Genomic DNA, 22,599 nt, shown 5'->3' with positions numbered 1-22,599 from the left:
CTAAAATAGTTAAAAACTAAAATAACTACCTTTCCAAACCCCCACAATATGGGAATTGGATAGCTTGACTTTTAGAGAAAAGTTATGGCCCAGATTAATCTACACAGAAAATTTTGAATGGAAAATTATGCGGTGAAAATTAAATTGTATAATATTAGATTTATGTATAAAATAAACCTATAACATAAAAAATTTAGTTGAGAGGGAGTTTTTATATGCACTAGGGCCAAGTTAGGCCAAGGTGCGATAATGGGCCGTTCTGTAGGCCGAAGTTAAAAGGGCTGAGTAAAAAGGCCTTGTAAGTTAGCTCGGTCAAAAAAGGCCTTATAGTTAGCTCGGCTACCCCGGTCGGAGGTATGGTTAGCTCAGCCATGGTGTTTGGAACCGAGATATTATGGCTTCTTTGGGAGGACCTTGCTCTGGTTAGTGCGGTCAGAACTTGCTGTAGTTAGCTCGGTCTCAATGGACTCAACCGAGGTTTTAGTGAACAAGGACCGAGCTATGTATTGCATGTGAAGGTGATGGTTTGGGTATGACAGAAGTATTGTTAGTTCGGTTACATTGTCGTACTACCAAGGTATAACCATCTCACTTGGTTTAAGCAGTGAGGAGAGTATTGAAGGATAAGCATTATCTTTCAAGAGTGTGATTCCTAAAAGTACTCTACATGGAGGAATAAGAGTCCTACTAGGATTGTGCCACGCGGAATCTATAAAAGCTCATAACATCACCTATAGAAAGGTAACACAACTTTGATTCCTGAATTCACAGAGCTTTTGTGTCTGTTGTCTATTGTGCTGACTTAGGCATCAGAGGGGTTTCCGGCATACACCTGCCGATTAGCTCACGTTTGTGTTTTCAGGTGGCAAAGCGACGACGTTTCGAGGAGTGCAAGCTTGATCAACAGGATCATACGAGAAGAATTATTTCGTGCTCGTACAATTGGCGCCATCTGTGGGAATTCCACAAAGAACAAAACCTCTTGATCAAGCTTTCCTCTCTAGTTGAGATCAATGGCGCACAATGAAGACTTGCTGCAGTCCGCTATCGACGGACAAACCCCAGAGGGGGGTGGGAGGCGTGAAGGTTTGCCTTCTATCCCTCCCATGGCAGATTTAGAGCGCCAGCGACAGAACCCTCGGAGGGATGCAAGGGGAAGATGGAGTAACAGCCCCCGTCACTCTCAAAGCCCCGAAAGGTAGAGACGGAGGATTGACCCTCAGGTTCTGGAGGATCGCGTGAAGAAACAAGATGAGTTGATACGAAGGATGGCGGCGGACATGGAGTTGATGAAGCACCAAATAAAAGGAAAAGGGGTGGCGACAGGAGAGAGGCGTAAAGACAGTACACCCCCTCGCCACTCGGAAGGTCGTGGTAGACACACCACGCCATCACAAGTAGAGAGTAGGAGCCTTAGAACAAGCGACACTCAACCAAGGACGTCCAGGACTCGTTACTTCAAGTCTGAAAGAATGAGAACTGAGAGGTCATATACTGAAGGAAGCACCTATCGGCCCTCGCGTACACACCAAACGTCATCCAGGCAGACAGAGTTGCCTAGATCGTCTGATTTGCGAACTATGCTTGAAGAAAGGGCATGATGGAAAGAGAATGTCAGGGCACGCGACCCGCGCAGAGTTTCAGCCTTTCAACGGTTGGCTCCTTGGACGCACGGAAGCGTTGAGGTAGGAATGCCAATACCGCGTCTTGCTTATGAACCAACGGACAAAGCATTAGCAAGGTTACATAGCTCAACCGTTCGTTCCGACAATTGAGAACGCGCCATTACCTTCAAGCTTCCTCTAGCCCAAGTTTACGACTTACAACGGGAAGACGGATCCCTACATGCACCTAAGCCACTTTCGCTAGGTTATGGCAGTATACCGACGGAATGAGGCTTTGATGTGCATCCTATTCCCATCCAACCTTGGTGACCTAGGTTTAACCTAGTTCGAAAGGCTACCAGAAGGTAGCATCGCCTCCTGGGCGCAATTGGTGGAGACGTTCGTGACTAGGTTCAGAACGAACACCAAAACACAAATGGCGATCAATCAGCTACTCTCCATTGACATGGGCGACAAAGAGACACTAAGATCCTATAACAGTCGTTACTTGGAGACCTTTAACCAGATAGGAGATTGCCCCACCAATCTTGCCATCGCGTAGTATAAAAGGGGGCTACCAGTCAGAAACAAGTTGAGGAATTTAATAACTATAGCGCCACCCCTCACGATGGAGGCCTTGATGGAGTAAGTGCACAAGCATATTCGGGTGGAGGAGGATGGCGCCCGTACTAAAACAAAATCTGGCACAGCAGCGATACCAGATAAAAAGACTACGACAAAAATCAATACGGTAGAACGCCCCAGCAAGAATAGGCGAGGCAGGCGGGCCAACAGAGAGGACTCAGACAAAAGGTGGTTAAGAGTCCGCACTGCCATCACCACGGTATTCAAAAAATCAATCTACCGAATTCTCAGCGAAATACGTGACGAACCTTTCGTTAAATGGCCAGCAAAATTGGGAGAGGCACAAAAAGACTATAATGAGAGGTCCCGATGCACCTTTCATGATGAAAAGAGGCACCGCACTGAAAATTACACACCATTGAGGCGACAATTGGAGGAGTTAATGGCGGCTGGACATCTGGACCAGTACATAGAAAAAGGGACACAACTAGCCCCCCAAAACCATAACCACCCAAACAGAATGCCGGTCGACGCCCCACCTCACGGCGTAATTAACGTGATACATGGGGTATTCAAACCTGAGCGGGTATGTGAGCTCAGGGGCATGATCAAAAAGGCTAAGCACTTAAGGGAGGTATTAAGTACACAACCTGTCATAAAAAATAGGAGAACAGAGGCCACGAACGTCATATCTTTTTCAGACAGAGACTTGGCAAGGATATATTGCCCTCACAACGATGCACTAGTTGTCACTCTCCGTATCAAGGATTTCGAAGTCAAACGGATTTTGATTGACCAAGGGAGCTCATGTGAGATAATGTATTATGAAACCTTCAAACAACTGAAACTGGAGGATAAAGACTTGGCGCCCGCCATATCTCCCTGATCGGATTCAACTCAATGCCAGAGTGGCCAGTTGGCAAGATAATCCTCAGAGTCAGAGCAGGAAGCATGACGAAACAGGTGGAATTCTGGGTATTGAAAGTCCCTTCCACTTACAACATAATCTTAGGAAGGACTTGGTTACACGCTATACGATCGGTAGCATCAACCTACCATCAAGTAATGCGGTTCTCCAACGAAGCTGGAGTAATTGAAGAGGTCTTTGGGGACCAAATTATGTCCAAACAATGCTTCGTCACAGTAAATGGCAGCCGCGCTGCCAAGGGGTATGTACAGATGGTGGAAAAACCTGTGAGCAATGAGTTGTTCGCGGATGTTGGCAAAGCCGCTGAACAGAATGCAGTGGAAGACTTGGTACAGGTAAGGATAGATGAAAAGAACCCAGAAAAGTTCTTTTTGCTCGGCTCATTTATGTCTAGCACTGAGAGATTAGAGGTCATGGAATTCTTGACCTCTAACATCGAAGTGTTCGCCTAGACGCCGTATGATATGCCAGGCATTGACCCAAACTTCATCTGTCACCAATTGAACGTCCACCCAACTGCCAGACCAATCATATAGCGCACTTGCAGATCGGCACTCCACCATGCCGAGATAGTGGCGGAGGAAGTGGAAAACTTACTGGAGACAGGAGCTATCAGAGAAGTGCACTATCCCAAGTGGATATCCAATACAGTGGTGGTGCCAAAGAAAAATAGAAAATGGCGTGTCTGCATGGACTACAAAACAGTCAACAAGGCATGCCCAAAGGATAGCTTTCTCTTACCACGGATAGACCAACTAGTAGACCTAACGGCAGGCCATAATCGACTTAGTTTCCTTGATGTGTATAGAGGTTACCATCAGATCGCTATGTATGAGCCTGACCAGGAGGTCACATCCTTTATAACGCCTAGAGGATTGTACTGTTACAAGGTCATGCCTTTTGGCCTAAAAAACGCAGGGGCAACATTCCAACGGATGGTCACCAAGATGTTTGAACCATTGTTGGGCAGAACAATGGAGGCTTACATCGACGACATGGTGGTCAAGAGCAAGGATGAGAAGGACCATCTCAGGGACCTAGATGAGATGTTCCAGATCCTGAAGAAGAACAAGTTACACCTTAATGCATCTAAGTGTGTGTTCGGCGTAGGATCAGGCAAATTCCTAGGCTTCTTGGTGACCAACCGAGGTATAGAGGCAGACCCCTCTTAGATTAAAGCAATCCAGGATCTTGAGAGGCCCAACACAATCAAGGAAATGCAGCATCTCACTGGCATGACAGCTACACTCAACCGGTTCATAAGTCGGTCGTCAGACAGATATCGGCCATTTTTCCAAGCATTAAAAGCCAAGTTTGAGTGGGATGAAGAATGCGACTGCGCCCTAGAAAGCTTGAAAGAGAACATGTCTTCCCCACTGTTGCTAGTAACCCTAGTACCTGGAAAAGAGCTCTTTTTGTACTTGGCAGTTTCATAACACGCAGTCAGCGCGGTGTTGGTCAGAGCGGAAGGAATCCAACGCCTGCCCATCTTTTATGTCAGCAAGACCTTGTTGGGCGCAAAAACTAGGTTCTTACCTTTGCAAAAACTGGCCTTAGCCTTGATGATGGCATCAAGAAAATTGTCGCATTATTTTCACGCCCATACCATAATCGTCCTCACAGCTTTTCCATTAAAAACTTTGTTTGAGAGGGTGAACTTTTCTGGGTGAATCTTGAAATGGGTTGCGGAACTGGGACAGTACGATTTCAAGTTTCAACCCAGAACCGCAATAAAAGCCCAAGCTTTGGCAGACTTTATGGCTGAGTTCAGGCCAGAAAACTATCACATTTGCCAGTTGATTTGACTGGAACAATCGAAATGGGGACGGAAAGCGTCGCAGTAAATGCGCAACCCCTAATACAAGATACTCAGCCACATTGTGAATCACACAGGCCTAAAGACAAGCACGAAGAAGCAGACCATGCTACACCAGGCCCCAAAAACTCATCAACAAACAAGAACCTGGTACAGTTAGAGAGTAAGGGGCAAACAGAAGGCGTGAACTTGGAAGAAAACATCAGCAACACTCACGACCCAAAGACATCTAACCCCTCAACTTGCTGAAAACTATTCGTTGGAGAGATGTGGAAGCTCTTTGTGGATGGAGCGTCTAACAGGCACGGTGCAGGACTTGGCATAGTCATCATCTCACCAGATGGCCTAGTAGTGGAACAGGCAGTCAACCTTGGCTTCTTAGCATCAAACAACGAGGCGGAGTATGAAGCACTTTTAACGGGCCTAAAATCAACACTCTACATGAAGGCCACCGAGCTAATGGTTTACAGTGACTCACAACTAGTGATAAACCAAATTTCAGGCGACTACGAGGCAAAGGATGAAAGGATGGTTAAATACCAAGAGTTAGTCAGAAAAGAGATCATGAAGTTCGAAGTAGTGCAGATAGAGCAGATTGGCATAGAAGAAAACAGCAGAGCAGACGAATTAGCAAGCTTTGCTTCGATCGCAATACATCCATCCCACATCTACTATTGATCGACTTCCTACCAAGACCAAGCATTAAAGAACCCGAAGAAGCAGAAGTATGTTGTGTCGAACTAGGCCCTTCTTGGATGGATCCCATTATAGTGTTCTTAAAGGACAGTATTTTACCCGAAGAGAAGAAAGAGGCCAACAAAATAAGAGCAAAGTCATAGCGATTTTGGCTCTCTCCATCAATGGCCTTGTACAAGAAATCCTTCACAGGATCCTACTTGAAATGTGTCCATCCTAGCAAGGTCGAGGCATTCTTGTTCGAGATACATAAAGGTGTATACGGAAGCCACTAAGGAGGAAGGTCATTGGCCTACAGAGCAATTTCGCAGGGATATTGGTGGCCTTACATGCAAGCAGATTCAGAGAAGTATGTCAAGAAGTGCGAGAAATGTCATAAGTTCGCACACCAAATACATCAGCCAGCTAGAGAGCTTCTACCTTTAACTAGCCCATGGCCCTTCACAATGTGGGGCTTAGACATAGTAGGGCCACTTCCAACAGCACCCGGTAACATAAAGTTCTTTCTTGCAGCAATAGACTACTTCACAAAGTGGGTGGAGGTAAAAGCACTCGCATCAATAAAGGAGAAAGATGTGAAGAAGTTTGTCTGGCATAATATCATTACTCGATTCGGTATACCCAAGGCTCTAATATCTGACAACGGCACTCAGTTCGATGGCAAAATCTTCAGAAACTTTTGTGAGGAGTACAAGATAGAATTCTACAATTCTATACTACCATACCCCCAAGCAAATGGCCAAGTGGAAGCATCAAACAAAGTCGTCTTGGATGGATTGAAGAAGAGGTTAGAGAAAGCAAAAAGGAAGTGGGCTAAGGAGCTTCCTCATGTTTTATGGGCTTACCGCACCACACCTCGGGGATCAACTGGAGAAACGCCATTCTCCTTAGCTTACGGCATGGAAGCAGTAATCCCACTGGAAATTGGCCTCCCCACCATCAGAAGCGAAAATTTTGACCCAAAGTTAAATGGAGAAGCCATAGCATAGGAACTCGACCTTGCAGAAGAAAGAAGAGAAAGAGCACTGGTTCACATTGCTTCATACCAGCAAGAGTTATCCAGAAAATATAACAAGACAGTACATACAAGGAAATTCAAGATCGGAGATTGGGTGCTGCGCAAAGTAATGGGAAACACCTTAGTACCCGGAGATGGCAAGTTAGGGCCTAATTAGGAAGGACCTTACAAAATGGTTGGATTAGCAGGAAAAGGGGCATACCACTTGGAAGATGAAGACAGCAAAGCCATTCCCAGGCCATGGAACACTGTCAATCTCAAACTATTTTATTTTTAGCTTTTCCTTAAACTCACTTGTAGTTTTTATTTTTTTTTTTCAATAAAACAAGTAGTTTCTTTTTCAGCATACATTGTTTTCCTCTGTAAAAATAGTTTTAGGGAACTAGGGGCAATGAAATCAAAGTTGGCTGGAATAACCAACTTTGAGCTCTCTTCAGTTAGGATTAGGATCTAGGCTGAAGAGGTTGGCTGGAAAAACCAACACTTCTCCTAAGCCGAGGATAAGGATCTAGGCTGCAGGACGTTTGACAGGAATAACCAAACACTTTGCTCAGAGTTGGCCAGAACAACCAACTTTGCGCTCTCTTTAGCTAAGATAAGGATCTGGACTGAAGAGGTTGGCTGAAAAACCAGCACATCTCCTAAGCCGAGGATAAGGATCTAGGCTGCAGGACGTTTGGCTGAAAAAACCAAACACTTCGCTCTAAGTTGGCAGGAATAACCGACTTTGAGCTCTCTTCAACTAAGATTAGGATCTAGGCTGAAGAGGTTGGCTGAAAAAACTAACACCTCTCCTAAGCCAAGATAAGGATCTAGATTGCAGGACGTTTGGCCGGAATAACCAAACACTTCAAGTGAGCTGGAAAAACCAACACTTATCTCTCCTAAGCCAAAATAAGGATCTAGGCTGCAGGAAGTTGGCTAGAAAAACCAACACTTACCTCTCTTAAGTCGAGATAGGGACCTAGGCTGTAGGAAGTTAGCTAGAATAAACCAACACTTAGTACTCTTCAGCTGAGATAAGGATCTGGACTGAAGAATGGTTGGCTGGAATAACTAACTCTTAGTACTCTTCAGCCGAGATAAGGATCTAGGCTGAAGAATGGTTGGCTGGAATAACCAACTCTTTGTACTCTTCAGCCGAGATAAGGATCTAGACTGAAGAGTGGTTGGCTGGAATGAATAAAGCAGATTACAAGGTTAAGAATCGAGATAGGTATCTCGGCCAGAAAATGTTATAGTTCATTCAGATTATAATTGGAAAGTAAATACCAGCACGACATGGTAATTAACCGAACTAATAGTTGAAACAAGAGGAGATTTCATTCAAAATGCAAAAGTTACAAATGTATGGCTTAGCCCGGTTACAATTTCTTTCCAAAAATACAAGAGAAGAAAATAGAAGATCAAGCAAAGAGGTCATCAAGATTCGTATCCAGTTCAACTCGGAGCCCGATTTCAGCTGATAGCTCGATCGTCAAGTCTTCCACCGGTGGCTCCACCCGAGCTAACTGAACGACGGGATCATTGATGACGGCTGGGGCGTTGTTGGGCTCAGATTCTTTCTTTTCTTCCCCTTCTTGAAGAAATTGTTATTGAATCGCTGTAGCATATTCCATCATGTAGCTCGGTATGTAATGTGGAGGAGGGCTTTGGAAGACCTCGGTCTTTGGACCATGACCGAGCTGTGCGACCGCCACCTTCCATCGACATTTGAAGAAAATATCTTTTGCAGCCTCACATTGTTTGATATAGGTGGCTTCGCCCTCTTTATAGTCGCGGTCTTCCGCATCTGCCATCTTTTTTTCTAACTCAGTTATCTCGGCCTTTTTCTTCTATTCAACCGTGGCAAGCTCACGCAGATAACGATCTTTTAATTCGGTCAAGGCCTGTTGTTTATCCGCCTCCACCGAATCTATAAGCCCGCCAAGCTTGACGACCTCTGATTGAAGCTCGGACATTTTTTGTTTGGCCTCATTTAGCTCGGTCATCTTCTTATCAGCATCAGCCACAGATTGCCTTGTTGTTTTGCACAGCTCTAGCACACACTTATGTGTAATATGATTTTTCTGCATGGCCTGCATAAGAGTGGTAAGCAAATTTGGAGTAAGAACCGAGCTAATAGATACACAAAATGGGAAAACAAAGGAAAGAGTACTCACCAGCACCATTGATTTGGTGGCCGAGCGGATAACTTTTAGCTCGGTGAGGTGGGCATGGTGATCCATGTCAGGGGGCAGGCACACGCTCTTAGCCAGGTTGAAGGCGAGTATATGGTCTTTGTCTACCACCACTAAATCTGTCTCTCTGATGGCTAAGTTCTGGTATGTTAATCTCGATGCCCAACCAGAAGAGTTAGCTCGGTCTGAGCTCTCAGGTTGTGGGCTCGGTGGTGCAGTTGGGGGAAGCACAGTTTCGACCTCATCGGCAAGGCGTGGCTCGATTGTAGAAGACCAAGCACGCTTGCGGGGCCGAGATGATAAAGGCTGATGGGTTGGAAGCGCCACCACGGTCTCTTGAGTTTGGCTGGCTTGTTGTACCTCGGTTGGGTTTGTCTTAGTAATTAGGGCTCTCACTGCTTTCTTTTTTGCCATTTCTTGCTCCGCTGTCAATGGAATGAGGTTAATTTGTGGAAGGATAGGATCAGGCTTAGGTGAGGGCTCCAACAAGAAATCAGTCACCCTGGTCTTCCTGTATCGGTAGGTCGGCTCAAAGTTGAGTCGCTCGGCCCAATTCCGATTGGGGTATCTTAGTGCGGCACGGAGGGCGTCAAGGTTGGGGTAACTATACAGCGACTTTAGAAAATTCAAGTTTGCATAAAGGAAAAAGACAACGGTTAGTACGGTTGAAAATAAGCAACGAAGTAAAGAAAAACATGAAATTAAGCTGAGGTAATTATACCCGCGACTCCTTTGTTCCAGTTTATTCGGTCGCCTGGGATCTGGGCCTCATGGTCTTCAAAATTCTCAGAAATCCAGAAAAAATCATTGTCGTTTACATCTTTGTCTGGGGTTTTCTTTATTATCTTTTCACGGCGGCGCCTTATTCTTAAATAGTAAACCCAGCCGTCCTCATTTTGGCCTAGAGAGTACTGGTGAAATAGCTCGGTCGAACTGAGGTTGAGGCCAAGCCAGCGGTTTAGGTCGACAATGCCACTTATTATTCGGTATGAGTTTGTTGAAAGCTGGGCAGGGCAGAGATTTGTTTGTTTGAGGAATTCACAGAGAAGAGGCTGAACGGGAAAATGAAGATCGGCCTCTACGATGGAAATAACGTTAAAAGGGACGAAACCTGGTTTTCCCCATGGAATGGTATCTAGTTCAGCTAATGACAGGTGGACGTCGTCCAGAATTTGGTAATCCTTTCGAAACTCGGCTATGGCCCTTGGAGAGTTCACTAAAAATCGATACTTCCCTATGTGGCCTTAAATTACGTATAATTTAGCTCGGCAATGAGATGACCTTCGGTATCTCAGTTGAGCGTACAATGGCGTGCCTAGCCAACCTAAGTCAGTCTGCAAAGTGAAGAAGAAAGGTGTTAAGCACAGATCGTTGGATCGTGCTAAAAGAAATAGAGGCAAAATAAATGGAATCCTAGCTCGGCTATGTGGGATACTATCCATCCTTAGCTCGGTGGGAGCGTTAGCTCGGATTAGTGGAGTGAGAAACTCGTAGCCCGGTTGAAGCCTATGATGCAGCATTCTTAGTTCAGTTTTTATTAAGTGAGAGAGCTAGTTTGGGGCCAAGTGATAGCCCGGTCTTTGATTAAGGTTTTTTAGTTCGGCAGTGCGCACGCCTAATGCAGTTCCTTAGCCCGGCTAAATAAAACAGAAGGTACTTAGACCTATTGACACTACGGGTATGGTATGAAGTTTTAGTTCGGTTGTTCAGTTTGGCTAGGCTTGCGCCTAGTACAAACAACTTCCTAGTTCGGTTGAAGTATTATTTTGGATCAAAAGTATTGTTTCCCAGATTGTTCGTGAATCTGGTGGATCTATTATATGGTTCTTGGGCAAAAGTAGCCATATCCCATGGATACTACAAAGTGATTTGAAAAAACATACATACTACACCATGTATTACAAAAATAGTGCAAAATGAACAAAAAGATAAGCAAATTAGAGCTACGTACCAGTTCAAAATGAAGGAATCGAGGGTGAACATAGTACTAGCAGAGAGCACGAGCTTCGCAAGCACAGAGTTCAGAAAAATGGAGGCTCAGAGATAGAGAGGGAAGATGAATAATGGTACGTTGATTCGAAAAATAGGGTTTTGTTTTGGGTAAGACATAAAGAAAATGTGGGACTGTTCAAAAATTTCGGAGTACAAAGACGGCGTGACAGCTACGCTGGGCCAATGAGAGTTTGCCACGTGTCGATGGCAGGGAAAACGATTCGGTTACAGCAACTGAAAAGACGTTTTGTAACCGTACCAATCAGTAGCCCGGCAGCATTATAGCTTGGTTGAAAGGTGAGAGTTTTTAGCTCGGCTGGTGACGGGTAATCCCAATCATGCTGCGCAGATGGAATTAAGGGGCAATTGAGAGGGAGTTTTTATATGCACTAAGGCTAAGTTAGGCCAAGGCGCGGTAATGGGCCGTTCTGTGGGCCGAAGTTAAAAGGGTTGAGTAAAAGGGCCTTGTAAGTTAGCTCGGTCAAAAAGGGCCTTATAGTTAGCTCGGTTACCCCGGTTGGAGGTATGGTTAGCTCAGCCACGGTGTTTGGAACCGAGGTATTATGGCTTCTTTGGGAAGACCTTGCTGTGGTTAGCGCGGTCAGAACTTGCTGTAGTTAGCTCGGTCTCAATGGACTCAACCGAGGTATCAGTGAACAAGGACCGAGCTATGTGTTGCATGTGAAGGTGATGGTTTAGGTATGACAGAGGTATTGTTAGTTTGGTTACATTGTCGTACTACCGAGGTATAACCATCTCACTTAATTTAAGCAGTGAGGGGGGTATTGAAGGATAAGCATTATCTTTCAGGAGTGTGATTCCTATGAGGACTCTACATGGAGGAATAAGAGTCCTACTAGGATTGTGCCACGCGGAACCTATAAAAGCTCATAACATCACCTATGGAGAGGTAACACAACTTTGATTCCTGAATTCACAGAGCTTTTGTGTCTATTGTCTATTGTGCTGATTTAGGCATCGGAGGGGTTTCTGGCATACACTCGCCGGTTAGCTCACGTTTGTGTTTTCAGGTGGCAAAGCGACGATGTTTTGAGGAGCGCAAGCTTTATCAACAGGATCATATGAGAAGAATTATTTCGTGCTCGTACACTATTCATTTTTTTCATAAAGGATGAATTCCTAGTATTACAAGTCTTTTAAAGACTAGGAAGTTGTTTTATTGGATAATTATTAAGTGTATTCTTGGAGGATTATATTGTATTATTTTTGTGCTCATCAAAATTAATGATAAATTTTATGAGTAACATGATGACTCACTAATTTTTGTTAAGTAATTAAGAGATAAGAGATAAATCACTTCATGTGAAACATTCGATTATTCATTTGGTAAAAAACTTAGGGCCTATAACTTTTTTCATTTCAAAATGTATGAGTATTATACTCTTTTAGGCAATAGTAGCTCAACACTTATTTCCCATGTATGAAAAAAACAAACGCAGTGGCTCAACTCTAGGAGTTTGAATCCCCTCCTTAACACCTCTCTTTCACTCAGCTGTTACAAATCCAATGACTATAAAAAAAAATTAAAACAAATTGAATTTCGTTTTCTCGCCCAAACCAATATACAGCTTTTTGTACACTCACTCTCACTCAGCCCATTTCTCCTCCACCGAACCCACCGTCACTGGCGACCCACTCTTGACGACGACGAGAAGCTCTTGAAACCCAAACGATCGAAATGGATTGATTCTGTCTACTTCGCAAACTAGAGTTCGGATGCTCTTCTCTTCCACCTCACCGAACTCGTCTCGCCAGCGACCCTATCAACAGCGACCCACTCCCTAAACCTAACCCATTGCTTTGCCCTCATTCTTTCTGCTCTCACTTCGCGAACTAGAGTTCCCTTGTGAACATATATAAGGGTAGCTAAGAAAGACAGAGCAATGTTTCTATAATAATTGCTATTGACAACCACTTGGGTGTGCGGGTGACTGAGGAGGAAACTTTGTTCAACCTAATTGCGTAGTTAACTTGGAACTTAATTGAGTGACACACATCATCCAGGAATGGTTCAACATATATGCTTATATAAAAAAAATATATATAAGAGTTAATTTGTGCAGTATGATGTTTGGCTTAGATTTAGTAGACTATTAGATTTGATTTGATAGGATTCACCAAACGCTTGTAAAAGTACTAATTTGTGGCCAATAAGGTTGAATTTTGGTTTGATAAAATTGAGATTTTTTCTCTTTTTTTCCTTGTGGATTGAAGGGTACACCTTTGTGAATTCTACAACAGATCAGAGGGAAGACTTCGGTTTCTTTCTCACTTTCTGTTTTGCATCACAAACAAAAATGTTAAAGTAGAATAAATAATTCAACTACACAAGTTCTGTCATTTGATAAAATTTCTGATAGGCAATCAATTTCTATGTGCAATCAGATATGCTTGCTCATTTATCTCATGCCTCTCTCTATTCATGTTTCAATATTCTGGTGTCCTAGGTATGGAGGAACCATACCAATCCATCCCAAACTTAGAACCTTTGGGAATTGTTGTGAAAAAACCATAAAACAGATATATAAAAAATGCTCTCAGATGAAGAATTTTTTTACTAGTAATGATGCTAGATTATTGGATTAGTTCTGTTGAGCACACATCCTTGGTATTTTTTTGTAAAAGTCCTCATATCTATTGAATTATTAATTATTTTTTAAGTACAATCCATGGCTTAACTTCAATTGTTGCAGATTTCATCTTTAAAAATGGGGTTGAACACTGTCATTGAATTTGGGTCAAATATCTATAGCCTGAGAACCCACGTTCTCCTCAACAAATCTCTTCACTCCTGCCGATGGTGGTCGCGGTGGAGCTATGGTTCGCGGAGTAGAGAAAATGAGAGCTGGAGCGGTGGGTCAAGTTTAAGAGTGGGTCGTTGGCGTCGGGAGGTTGTCAGGAGTAGGTCACCGTCGAGAGTGGTCACCGGTGAGACTGGGTTCGGTGCAAGAGAATGGGTGAGCGTGATACTGAGGTGAATGTATAACCTTTGTGTATATGTATAGCACAGGGCGGGAATTTCAATTTCATAATATATTTTTTTTTTTAAACTAGATCTGGACCATTGGATCTGGTTGGCTGAATCTCAACCGTTGCATAGAGGAAGTGAATGAGAGCTGTTAAAGAGAGGATCCAAACTCCAACTCTAGGCAACCAAAAGAGAATTAGGGTCGGGTCCTTCCTCTTTCTCCATACTTCCCTAATTGCAACGATGGAGATATACCCTAAGATGATTCAACGGTCCAGATCTGGCTTGTTTAATATCTTTATTTTTTAAAATAGCCAGATCTGAACCATTGAATTATCTTAGGATGCATCTCTATTGTTGCAAGTAGAAAGACAATGAGAGAGAGTAAGGAGAGAATCTGGACCACTAAAAGAAGGGTTCATTTTTTTAATAGTTATTTTTGCAATATATATATACTAGTGTATGCCCGTGCCTAAAGGCACGGTGCCTTTTTTTTTTTTTTCCTTTTCAAAGAGTAGAGAGTGAATTTTTTAAAATGTTTGACACTGGAAAGATATGAATGAAATGCATCTAATAAAAAATTAAAAACATGAATAAACTTTATAGTGATTAGAGTATTGACAACAAATTAAACTTAGTGTACAAAGCAATAAACTGTATAGTGATTAAAGTATTGACAACAAATTGAACTCAGTGTACAAAACAATAAAATGTATAATAATTAGAGTATTGACAACAAATTGAACTCTGGCCGATTAAGAGCTCCAATCACTGTCACTGGGTTGAATTCAGGTCCAATAGGCATTCGGATGCTCTGTTCAAACACTTCTTTAGATGTGTATGGGTACAGCAATGTCTTTGTAAGCAGTTTTTCAGCCTACCAAGTCCAAATACATGAGAAGAAGCCATTAATCAATGAAACCACATAAAAGAGCTTCTATACATATGATATCTTCTATCCGCGACACTGAACACTTGCAAATGTTTACCTCAACTGGAAGACCTTGTGGATCAACCAACTAAGAAGGTAAATTTCATTGTCTTAGTTTTTTTTTTTTTTTTTTTTTTTATTAATTTAGCTCCCATACAAATAGGTTTTCTTTTTTAGTGGGGCAAAATAACTAATACAACCTCATCCTTTAACTTGACATCATACAACAGGGAGATTCTTTTTGTATTGTCAAATTTCCAAATATGTCGACTGTCAAGTTTCAGATTCATAAATTTTTTAATTGTGAAAAATTGATCACATTCATCTTATTAAATTGTTGACCAAAATTTGGAAATTTTCAACTACACAGAGCTTGTCTTATTCCATGCAAGAATTTGTTTTGATACCCCTTAGGCTTCAACCATCTAATTTTTTCTTCAGTGAACTCCATATTCAATTGCAATGCACAAAGCAGAAATTGAAAGATTACATTATTTCAAAAGATAAATGCATATAAGCAAAAGATCTTACAATAAATATATCATTTCAATACCCATATTACATTATTCAACAAATCCACAGTTACTTTTCATCTCAGAAATCCCAATTCACATTTAACTAAAACTAAGCAGATACAAAATCTTCAAAAATCAATTCCCTATTAAAAAAAAAAATGAAAGAACATATCTCAACAAAGGTAGCAAAACCCTAATCGTGTCAATCAGTAATCGATGTCAAACCAATGTAAGAAACTATAAAGTGAATCAAATTGATAATCAAAACAACAAAATTAAATAAATAAATAAATAAATTCAAGAACGCCACTTTGACCGACAAAATCATAGATTGCAAATGAATTCAAATCCAAATTCCGATCAGATAAAACCTTTACAAAAAATGATCAGAGGTTAAACAAAGAAAAACAATAAGGTTTTTTAGTTCTTAATAGTAATCCTATAAAAGAATAAAAATATTATAATAACAGGTAGAATTTGAAAGTAGAATTTTGCTTTCATTTTATTAGGCAGTTCAAAAAATGTTTTAACTTTTTGTGTTCATAGAATTACACAGCCTTCGTGCTTGTTGTTGACTTGAATTGGCAAGGAGTTGGTTACATTGCCTTCTTCCATCTATGACATTATTTATATTTGTGGTTGGGAGGCTTTAAATGCAACCTAAAATTTGAAGTGCATTTAGAGCCTGCCCTATAATTGTATGCATACCTAGGATAAATGACAAATATACCAAGTAATTCATGATTTCATATATTGATTTTTGGGAAATTTTAAAAAGAAAAAAAAAACTTCAAAATCTTGACCTCGGTAACAAATCAATCCTAACTTGAAATTATTTTAATTCTAACCATTCATTTCTATGGGCCATTTAAACAGTCTAACAATTTTTTCCCTTTATTTTGGTGTTGACAGTCATTTGCTACCCTTACCATGATCCATCACAACCCCCATCTCTTTTCCCCATCTACCACTACTCCTTATTTTCCTCAGAAAAGGACATCAAAACGTCTATTTCTCTAACCCCAGTAAAAAACAATGGTCACCACCACAGACATCAATTTCATATGGTACTGTCAAAATTTCACAGGTCATGTATCTCACCAACTTAAGGTACGACTCTACAAACCCATATCAGTTACTTTGGGCTTCATATGGCACTGTCAAAATTTCACAGGTCATGTATCTCACCAACTTAAGGTACGACTCTACAAACCCATATCAGTTACTTTGGGCTTTGTTTAAAAGGAAAGAAAAAAAATTAAATTTATGAAAAGGAAACCTAGAAGAAATTATTCTTTTGCCCAGCCAAACACAAACACAAACACAAATAAGAATAAAAAAGAGAGAGAGGTATCGCGGAAACTGACAAAGATAAAATCCTGAAATTTGGAGCCAAGAGTCTTTACCTTAATGTAAAGAGTCCGTGTGATAGCAATCAAACATAATAAACAGAGTGATCTTTACCTTTAGTTTGAGAAGAGTGAGCGAAGTGATCGACTCGAGATAAAAAGAGAATGGGAGCGAATAGTTTCGACAATGTAAGAGCCAAACTCTTGTAAACTCCCAATTCCAAATTTAAATCTCCACCTATGTCTAGCTTTTTTGAAGTGGTAGCATGATATTGGAGTAAAACAATTATGTATCCCCTCCCCCATCCTCAAGAGACCAAAAAATAAAGAAAAAGATATAGAATTTCCATATCAGCAAGTGCTGAAATCAGATATATAATTACGAAGAAAACAATCTCCAGAAATAGCAGTTAAGGATCTGCAATGTTGAAGCTGTCTTTGAAACTGAAAAGATTGAAACCCGTTCTGAAATAATTGAACCAGATATTCTATAGTGGTATCTCTACCAAAGTTCCAGAAGCAAAAGATACTCCTCATAAGTTGCAGCATAGGTGTCACAACAATCCTCTCGATGAGGAGATGCATTTAGCTAAGAAAGAAGGTTTGGCAAATTACATTGATTTGCCTACTGCTAAAGAAAATTTTAAACGACAGAGATCAAGAGTGCAGCGGCTTGCTTCAGGTGACAGTATTACTAAGCTTTTTCATAAGAAAGTGGCTTCTCATATGATGAGTAACAAAATTCTCAACATTTCTGATGAGCAAGGCAACAGATTGGTGGAATGTAAAGCTATCAAGGAGAAAGTTGTTAGATTCTACAAATACGCTGGAAAATAGTATCAATCTATAAACAAATAAAATCTAGTACATAGTCACCACATAAAATGAAAAGAGTGATCTTACCTGGAGAGCAGCAGTTTTGGGAGCGAGGGTATGGAAGAAGAAGAACAGGGCTGGAGAGCAGCAGAGGGAAAATCTGAAAAGAAATTGAAAATTAAGTTTATGAAACACACAAAATTTATATGATACAAATGGAAGTGAAGCTGAAGAGAAGGAAACTATACCTAGTTAAATAGAGATTAGACAAAAAAAATAACACATTAATAACCAATTGGCGTTTATTTTCACAATTCAAACTTAATGCAATTGCGCATGAATAGCCTTACCTTGGAGTTGGTTGCAATAACGAGTATTAAGGTTGTGAATTAAATTTCTTAGTGGTATTAATTAATTAATTGTATTTATATATTGATGGCTAACATATTTTGAATACAAAATAAGAACCTAACATATTAAAGCAGATTGTTTGAATACAAAAATAAAAATAAGGCAGATTGTAGGCCCTTTAAAAGACAATTTAACCAATTTAATGATAAAAAAGATCCGTCTAAAATTTGAACAATTTAACCAAAGCAAACACCTATCAAATTGATTTGTGGGGTGTAGTTTGTTCAAAATATTAAAAAAAGAAAGTTTGTATGTTTGGTTGTCTTTTCTTACCAATAAAATCAAACTTCAACTATTATTATTTTGTTTGTCTCTAATGAACCACATGAACTGAAATAAGAAACTCTAGAGACAATAAACAAAATTCGTAGTTTAAGAACGAAAAAAAAAAAAAATTATGATCATTTAGGACATAAAAATATTAACAATTCTATTTGACAAATGTACCATCTATTAAAAAGAATATTTGTAATAATTAACTGTCAATGCAATTAAATGCTAACCAACAAACACTTTTTCAAGTACCAAACATAAGAAAAAGGCAATCATCCCTACTACGATTAACTAAATCAACTCACCAAAAATAAGACAGGGCGGCCTACTCAGAGCATGAAATTCTACTCTCAACTTATTCTAGATCCTTCGCTAGAAGGACCGTTTCAGTGAGGTGAAAGCCGGGAGCTCTACAACAGCTAAATCCTGATCCTCAAATGCTCCAAAAAAATTCTCTCATTTAGATTTGGATTCAATCACCTTCTTGGCGAAAGATGGCAAACAAAAAGCTGCCGCATGAATCTGAGAAGGAAAATAATCCGAAAATTGGGAAAACAAAAAGAACAAACTCAAATAAATAAATGAAACCATGCATATAAATGTAAAGATAAATTCACTGGAATGGGCAGAACCACACCTCTTTGTTGTAGAACTTCAAGGGCCCTCTTTGAATACTTTCAATATACAAAACCACACCTCTTTAATATGGGCAGAACCACACCACTTTGAATACTTTCCATATACAAAATAAAAATAGAGCAGATTGTTTGAATACAAAAATAAAACAGATTGTAAAAATAGCGCAGATTGTTTGAATATTTTGAAGATTAATCAAACTTTGAATATTTTCATAATATTCCTTTAAACCATGGTTGCTATATCCACCAAAACTATTCTTTCAAGAAACTCTAGAGACAATAAACAAATTCATAGTTTAAGAACGAAAAAAGAAAAAATCTAATGATAATTTAGGACATAAAAGTATTAACAATTCTATTTGACAAATGTACCATCTATTAAAAAAAATATTTGTAATAATTAACTGTCAATGCAATTAAATGCTAACCAGCAAACACTTTTTCAAGTACCAAACATAAGAAAAAGGCAATCATCCCTCCTATGATTAACTAAATCAACTCAAAAATAAGGCAGGGCGGCCTACTCAAGAGCATGAAATTCAACCCTCAACTTATTCTAGATCCTTCGCTAGAAGGACTGTTTCAGTGAGGTGAAAGCCGGGAGCTCTACAATAGCTAAATCCTGATCCTCAAATGCTCCAAAAAAATTCTCTCATTTAGATTAGGTGCTAAAAAAATCAACATTTTTTCTCTACTCTTTCATTCTCTTCAACACCGCACCTCATTACCAAACTCTGGATACTAATCTTAAAATGCAAGCTCCCACAGAGAGAGTGAGAATATTTTACAGAGCAACAATATGAAAGTAGTTTAAAAACCCAAGTACTCCATTTCAGCCTTTATCTCATCCACTCAGCCAAAGAAAATGCACTTTAAACTCTGGATACTAATCCTATGCTTACTTGCCCTTGTTTACTTGAAGGTTATAATAACAGAACAAAAACCAAACAAAGAAAAGATAACCCTGCTCTTGAAATCATAGAGAATGTTAAGCTCTTTGTGATATTCACGTCTTACATAATGAGTGAGAATATTTTACAGAGCAACAACATGAAAGTAGTTAAAAAACCCAAGTACTCCATTTCAGTTTAAAAAATTCTTAGAATCTGAAACCAACAGATTCTGTAAATATGTAACCATATTTATAACATCTATATATACCCACAAATTTGAAATCCGTCTATAAATACCATATTTATAACTTAAGAAATATGAAATCCATCTGTAAATACCAAATCTGAAATCCATCTGAAATCCATCGATTAGCAATAAACTTGAGAAATCTAACCATATTTATAACATCTAATAAACAAATCTGAAATCTAACCAAATCTGAAATCCATGTATTGACTAATTCATGAAAACATGGTACTTAATTAACTTTAGATAGTGGTAAATAAATGCGATAATTTGTGTACTTACAGCATCATAGACTTGATTTGCTCTGGTTTCCATGTTAGCAAAAACTCCTAGATACTTGATCCACTCTGCTCTCTGAGAAATGACAATATTAAATTGGCTATCTGATCCATCACCACCATGGGTACATAACTTCCTAGTAAATCATATGTTCATGCATACATCAAGTGGCAATGTACATTTGAATTGCTCATATCCAAATGTTAGAACTGCTTGATGATAGACAATTCATTTACTTCTAAATTGCAATTAATGCACTCAATTGGTTAGAACTTAGAAGTCAGAACATAGCAAGTGTTTCACTATGTGGAAAGATGGATATGCTACATGTTTTGGGTGTCTTGAATTCAAATTGATTTATGTTTAAAAACCCATTGGTGGCCTGTGCAGTGATTATTTTTGGGTTCTAGTTCTTGCTTTTTTGGGTCATGAAAGTTTCGTTTTTTAGATAGGAAAAATCAAGAAGTTTTGGATACATAAAAACTGATTATAGCATCGAACATAAAATATATATGGAATAAAATGCAATGGTTCATGAAAATTTATCTTGAATATTATTCTAAAAGTGAGTATGTGATGTAAATTTAAAGTTGATGGAATGTAGATCACACACACTCAAAATAGATGTAGACTATTCATTTTTTTTTTTTCTATGTGATTTTCTAAAGTAAATCTTCTGGATTTGTAGCATTACAATATATGAAAGACAATTTTTTTTTTTTAAAGTGGGCCTCATCAGCGAATTTTATAAAATTTTATTTCATTAATGCATGTTTTATGCTCTTTTCTGTGTTTGCAACAGAATGGAATGAAAATCAACAACTATATGGGTGAGTTTAGTATAGTCTTTTACTTTGGAAAACAGAAAATAGAAGTTGACTCAGAAAATTTGCTTGCCAACTGTTTTTGAAAATTGAAGTTTTTTGAAAAAAGCTTATTTGAATTGTTTTTTAAATTTTCAAAGTTACTTTCACAAAAGAATGAAAACAATTGGTGTTTTTGAACTACTCATTGTTTTTGTTTATGAAAACTTGAAAAACAGAAACAACACCCAAAATGACGACCATAATTATGGCTATCTAAAGTGATTCAAATTGATTTTTTTTTCTTCTTCTTAATCAATCCACCAAAAAAAAAATACAAAAACAACAACAAAAACAAAAGAAAAGAAAAGTTGCTTACTCAATTGGCAATAAAGAAGGGGAATTTTGTCCAAACTAAAATCTAACAGTTATCAACACATGCATCTTCCCAAAGCATCAAAATAATTTTGGAATTAATTCCCTTTGGTTTTGTTTTCAAATTTTGTTTAAAAAAAAATGACCTGAAAACTTCGTTTGGCAATTTCTAAAAACACCCGTCTTTTAGAAAAACACTTTCAAAAACTTTTCCAAATTTTCAACAGCTGTTTTCAAACAAAAACGAAAACGATGAGTGTTTCCGAACTCATTATTTTTGTTTTCAAAAAAACAAAAATTTCGAAAACCATACCCCAGCTTGAAGTTTCTGGTTCTGAGATTGGAGAGCATCATTATCAGCCTTGATAGCATCAAACTGTCTCTTAAGAACATCATAGTTTTTCTCTAACTGCTTTGTCTTCCACCTAGCCCTCCTATTCTGAAACCATATAGCTATTTGTCTTGGTTGCAGCCCAAGAGCCCTTGCCAGCTGCATTTTCCTCTCAGATTCAAGCTTGTTTCCCAACTCAAAGTTCTTCTCAAGTGTTTTCACTTGTTCCAAGTTCAGTCTCCTCTTTTTCTCGCCAGCTTGTGACCCATCATCAGATAAGTCATCTTCAACCCCATTGGTTTCATGATCACATACTTCAATGGCTGAAAATGACATAGATCTCTTCCCCAGAAGTGATGCAACACCTGCAAATTGCCACCACCATTCAAAAATTCAAATCCTATATATATCAACTGTATTGGGATACATATTAGTATTTATCAGCTCATATGTATCAACTGATATATCGATGAGTAACATTTTTGGAAGTTCAAAATCTCAATATTCATTCCTCCCCCAGTTGGTTGAGTGTTTTTATTCCCCTTGGCCTTATTGGAAAGTTGAGGGTTCCCCTTGGCCTTACTCAAGAATGTGATTTCCTTTCGAATGAAATTCAAATCCACATCAAACAGAATTTAATTGACTTCGATTGTAGCCTTCTAATGCAGATAAAAAATAAAAAATAAAAAAACATTACAGAGAAAATAAATGTAGAAGATAATGCAATTGAAGTCGTTTAGCCAAGCTTTCCATAACCCTAGTCTACCAAAAAACCAATTGTAAGCAACCCTTTGCTAAGAGTCCTAGTGTCGTACTACCACATCACATGTTTCTATTGTCATCAAAGCGTATCAGTGGAATTTCTCAAGTTTCTCACAATCTCAAATTTACACTTGCATATGAAATTTCTACCTCTAGTAACACTCTCAG

The 22,599-nt window shown here is 39.4% G+C and overlaps 1 protein-coding gene across 3 annotated transcripts; it reads right to left on the bottom strand.

Annotated features, from left to right (window-relative positions):
- Positions 1-17,255: 17,255 nt before the first annotated feature.
- On the bottom strand, positions 17,256-22,008 carry LOC114307897 (homeobox-leucine zipper protein ATHB-13-like). Of its 3 annotated transcripts, XR_014328124.1 has the most exons (5): positions 21,652-22,008; positions 20,164-20,235; positions 18,741-18,835; positions 17,507-17,579; positions 17,333-17,393 (listed from the first exon to the last, which is right to left on the bottom strand). XR_014328124.1 is itself a non-coding variant. In XM_028253338.2 (4 exons), the coding sequence occupies exons 1-4, from the start codon at positions 22,003-22,005 to the stop codon at positions 17,326-17,328; spliced, it is 567 nt and encodes a 188-aa protein (XP_028109139.2). In that variant the 5' UTR covers positions 22,006-22,008; the 3' UTR covers positions 17,256-17,325. The 3 variants fall into 3 exon arrangements, 2 of the variants coding, with proteins under 2 accessions (XP_028109139.2, XP_082723334.1); XM_028253338.2 differs by lacking the exon at positions 18,741-18,835 and having other exon boundaries at positions 17,256-17,393; XM_082867208.1 differs by lacking the exon at positions 17,333-17,393 and having other exon boundaries at positions 17,461-17,579.
- Between the last annotated feature and the right edge of the window lie 591 nt (positions 22,009-22,599).

This window comes from Camellia sinensis, chromosome 4, assembly GCF_055761805.1.
Source record: "Camellia sinensis isolate YWXY chromosome 4, ASM5576180v1, whole genome shotgun sequence".
NCBI lineage: Eukaryota > Viridiplantae > Streptophyta > Magnoliopsida > Ericales > Theaceae > Camellia > Camellia sinensis.
The sequence above is the reverse complement of the archived record's forward strand: the minus strand, read 5'-3'. Positions and strand labels throughout refer to the sequence as shown.

What these genes read in the sequence shown, in the direction of transcription:
- LOC114307897 (XM_028253338.2), bottom strand. Translation starts at nt 22,005, where the DNA reads ATGTCATTTTCAGCCATTGAAGTATGTGATCATGAAACCAATGGGGTT. An exon ending in ACCAGAAACTTCAAGCTGGG is followed by an intron (nt 20,236 to 21,651) that starts GTATGGTTTTCG and finishes GTCATTTCTCAG; the next exon opens with AGAGCAGAGTGGATCAAGTA. An exon ending in CCAAAACTGCTGCTCTCCAG is followed by an intron (nt 17,394 to 17,506) that starts GTAAGATCACTC and finishes TCTCCTTGATAG; the next exon opens with CTTTACATTCCACCAATCTG.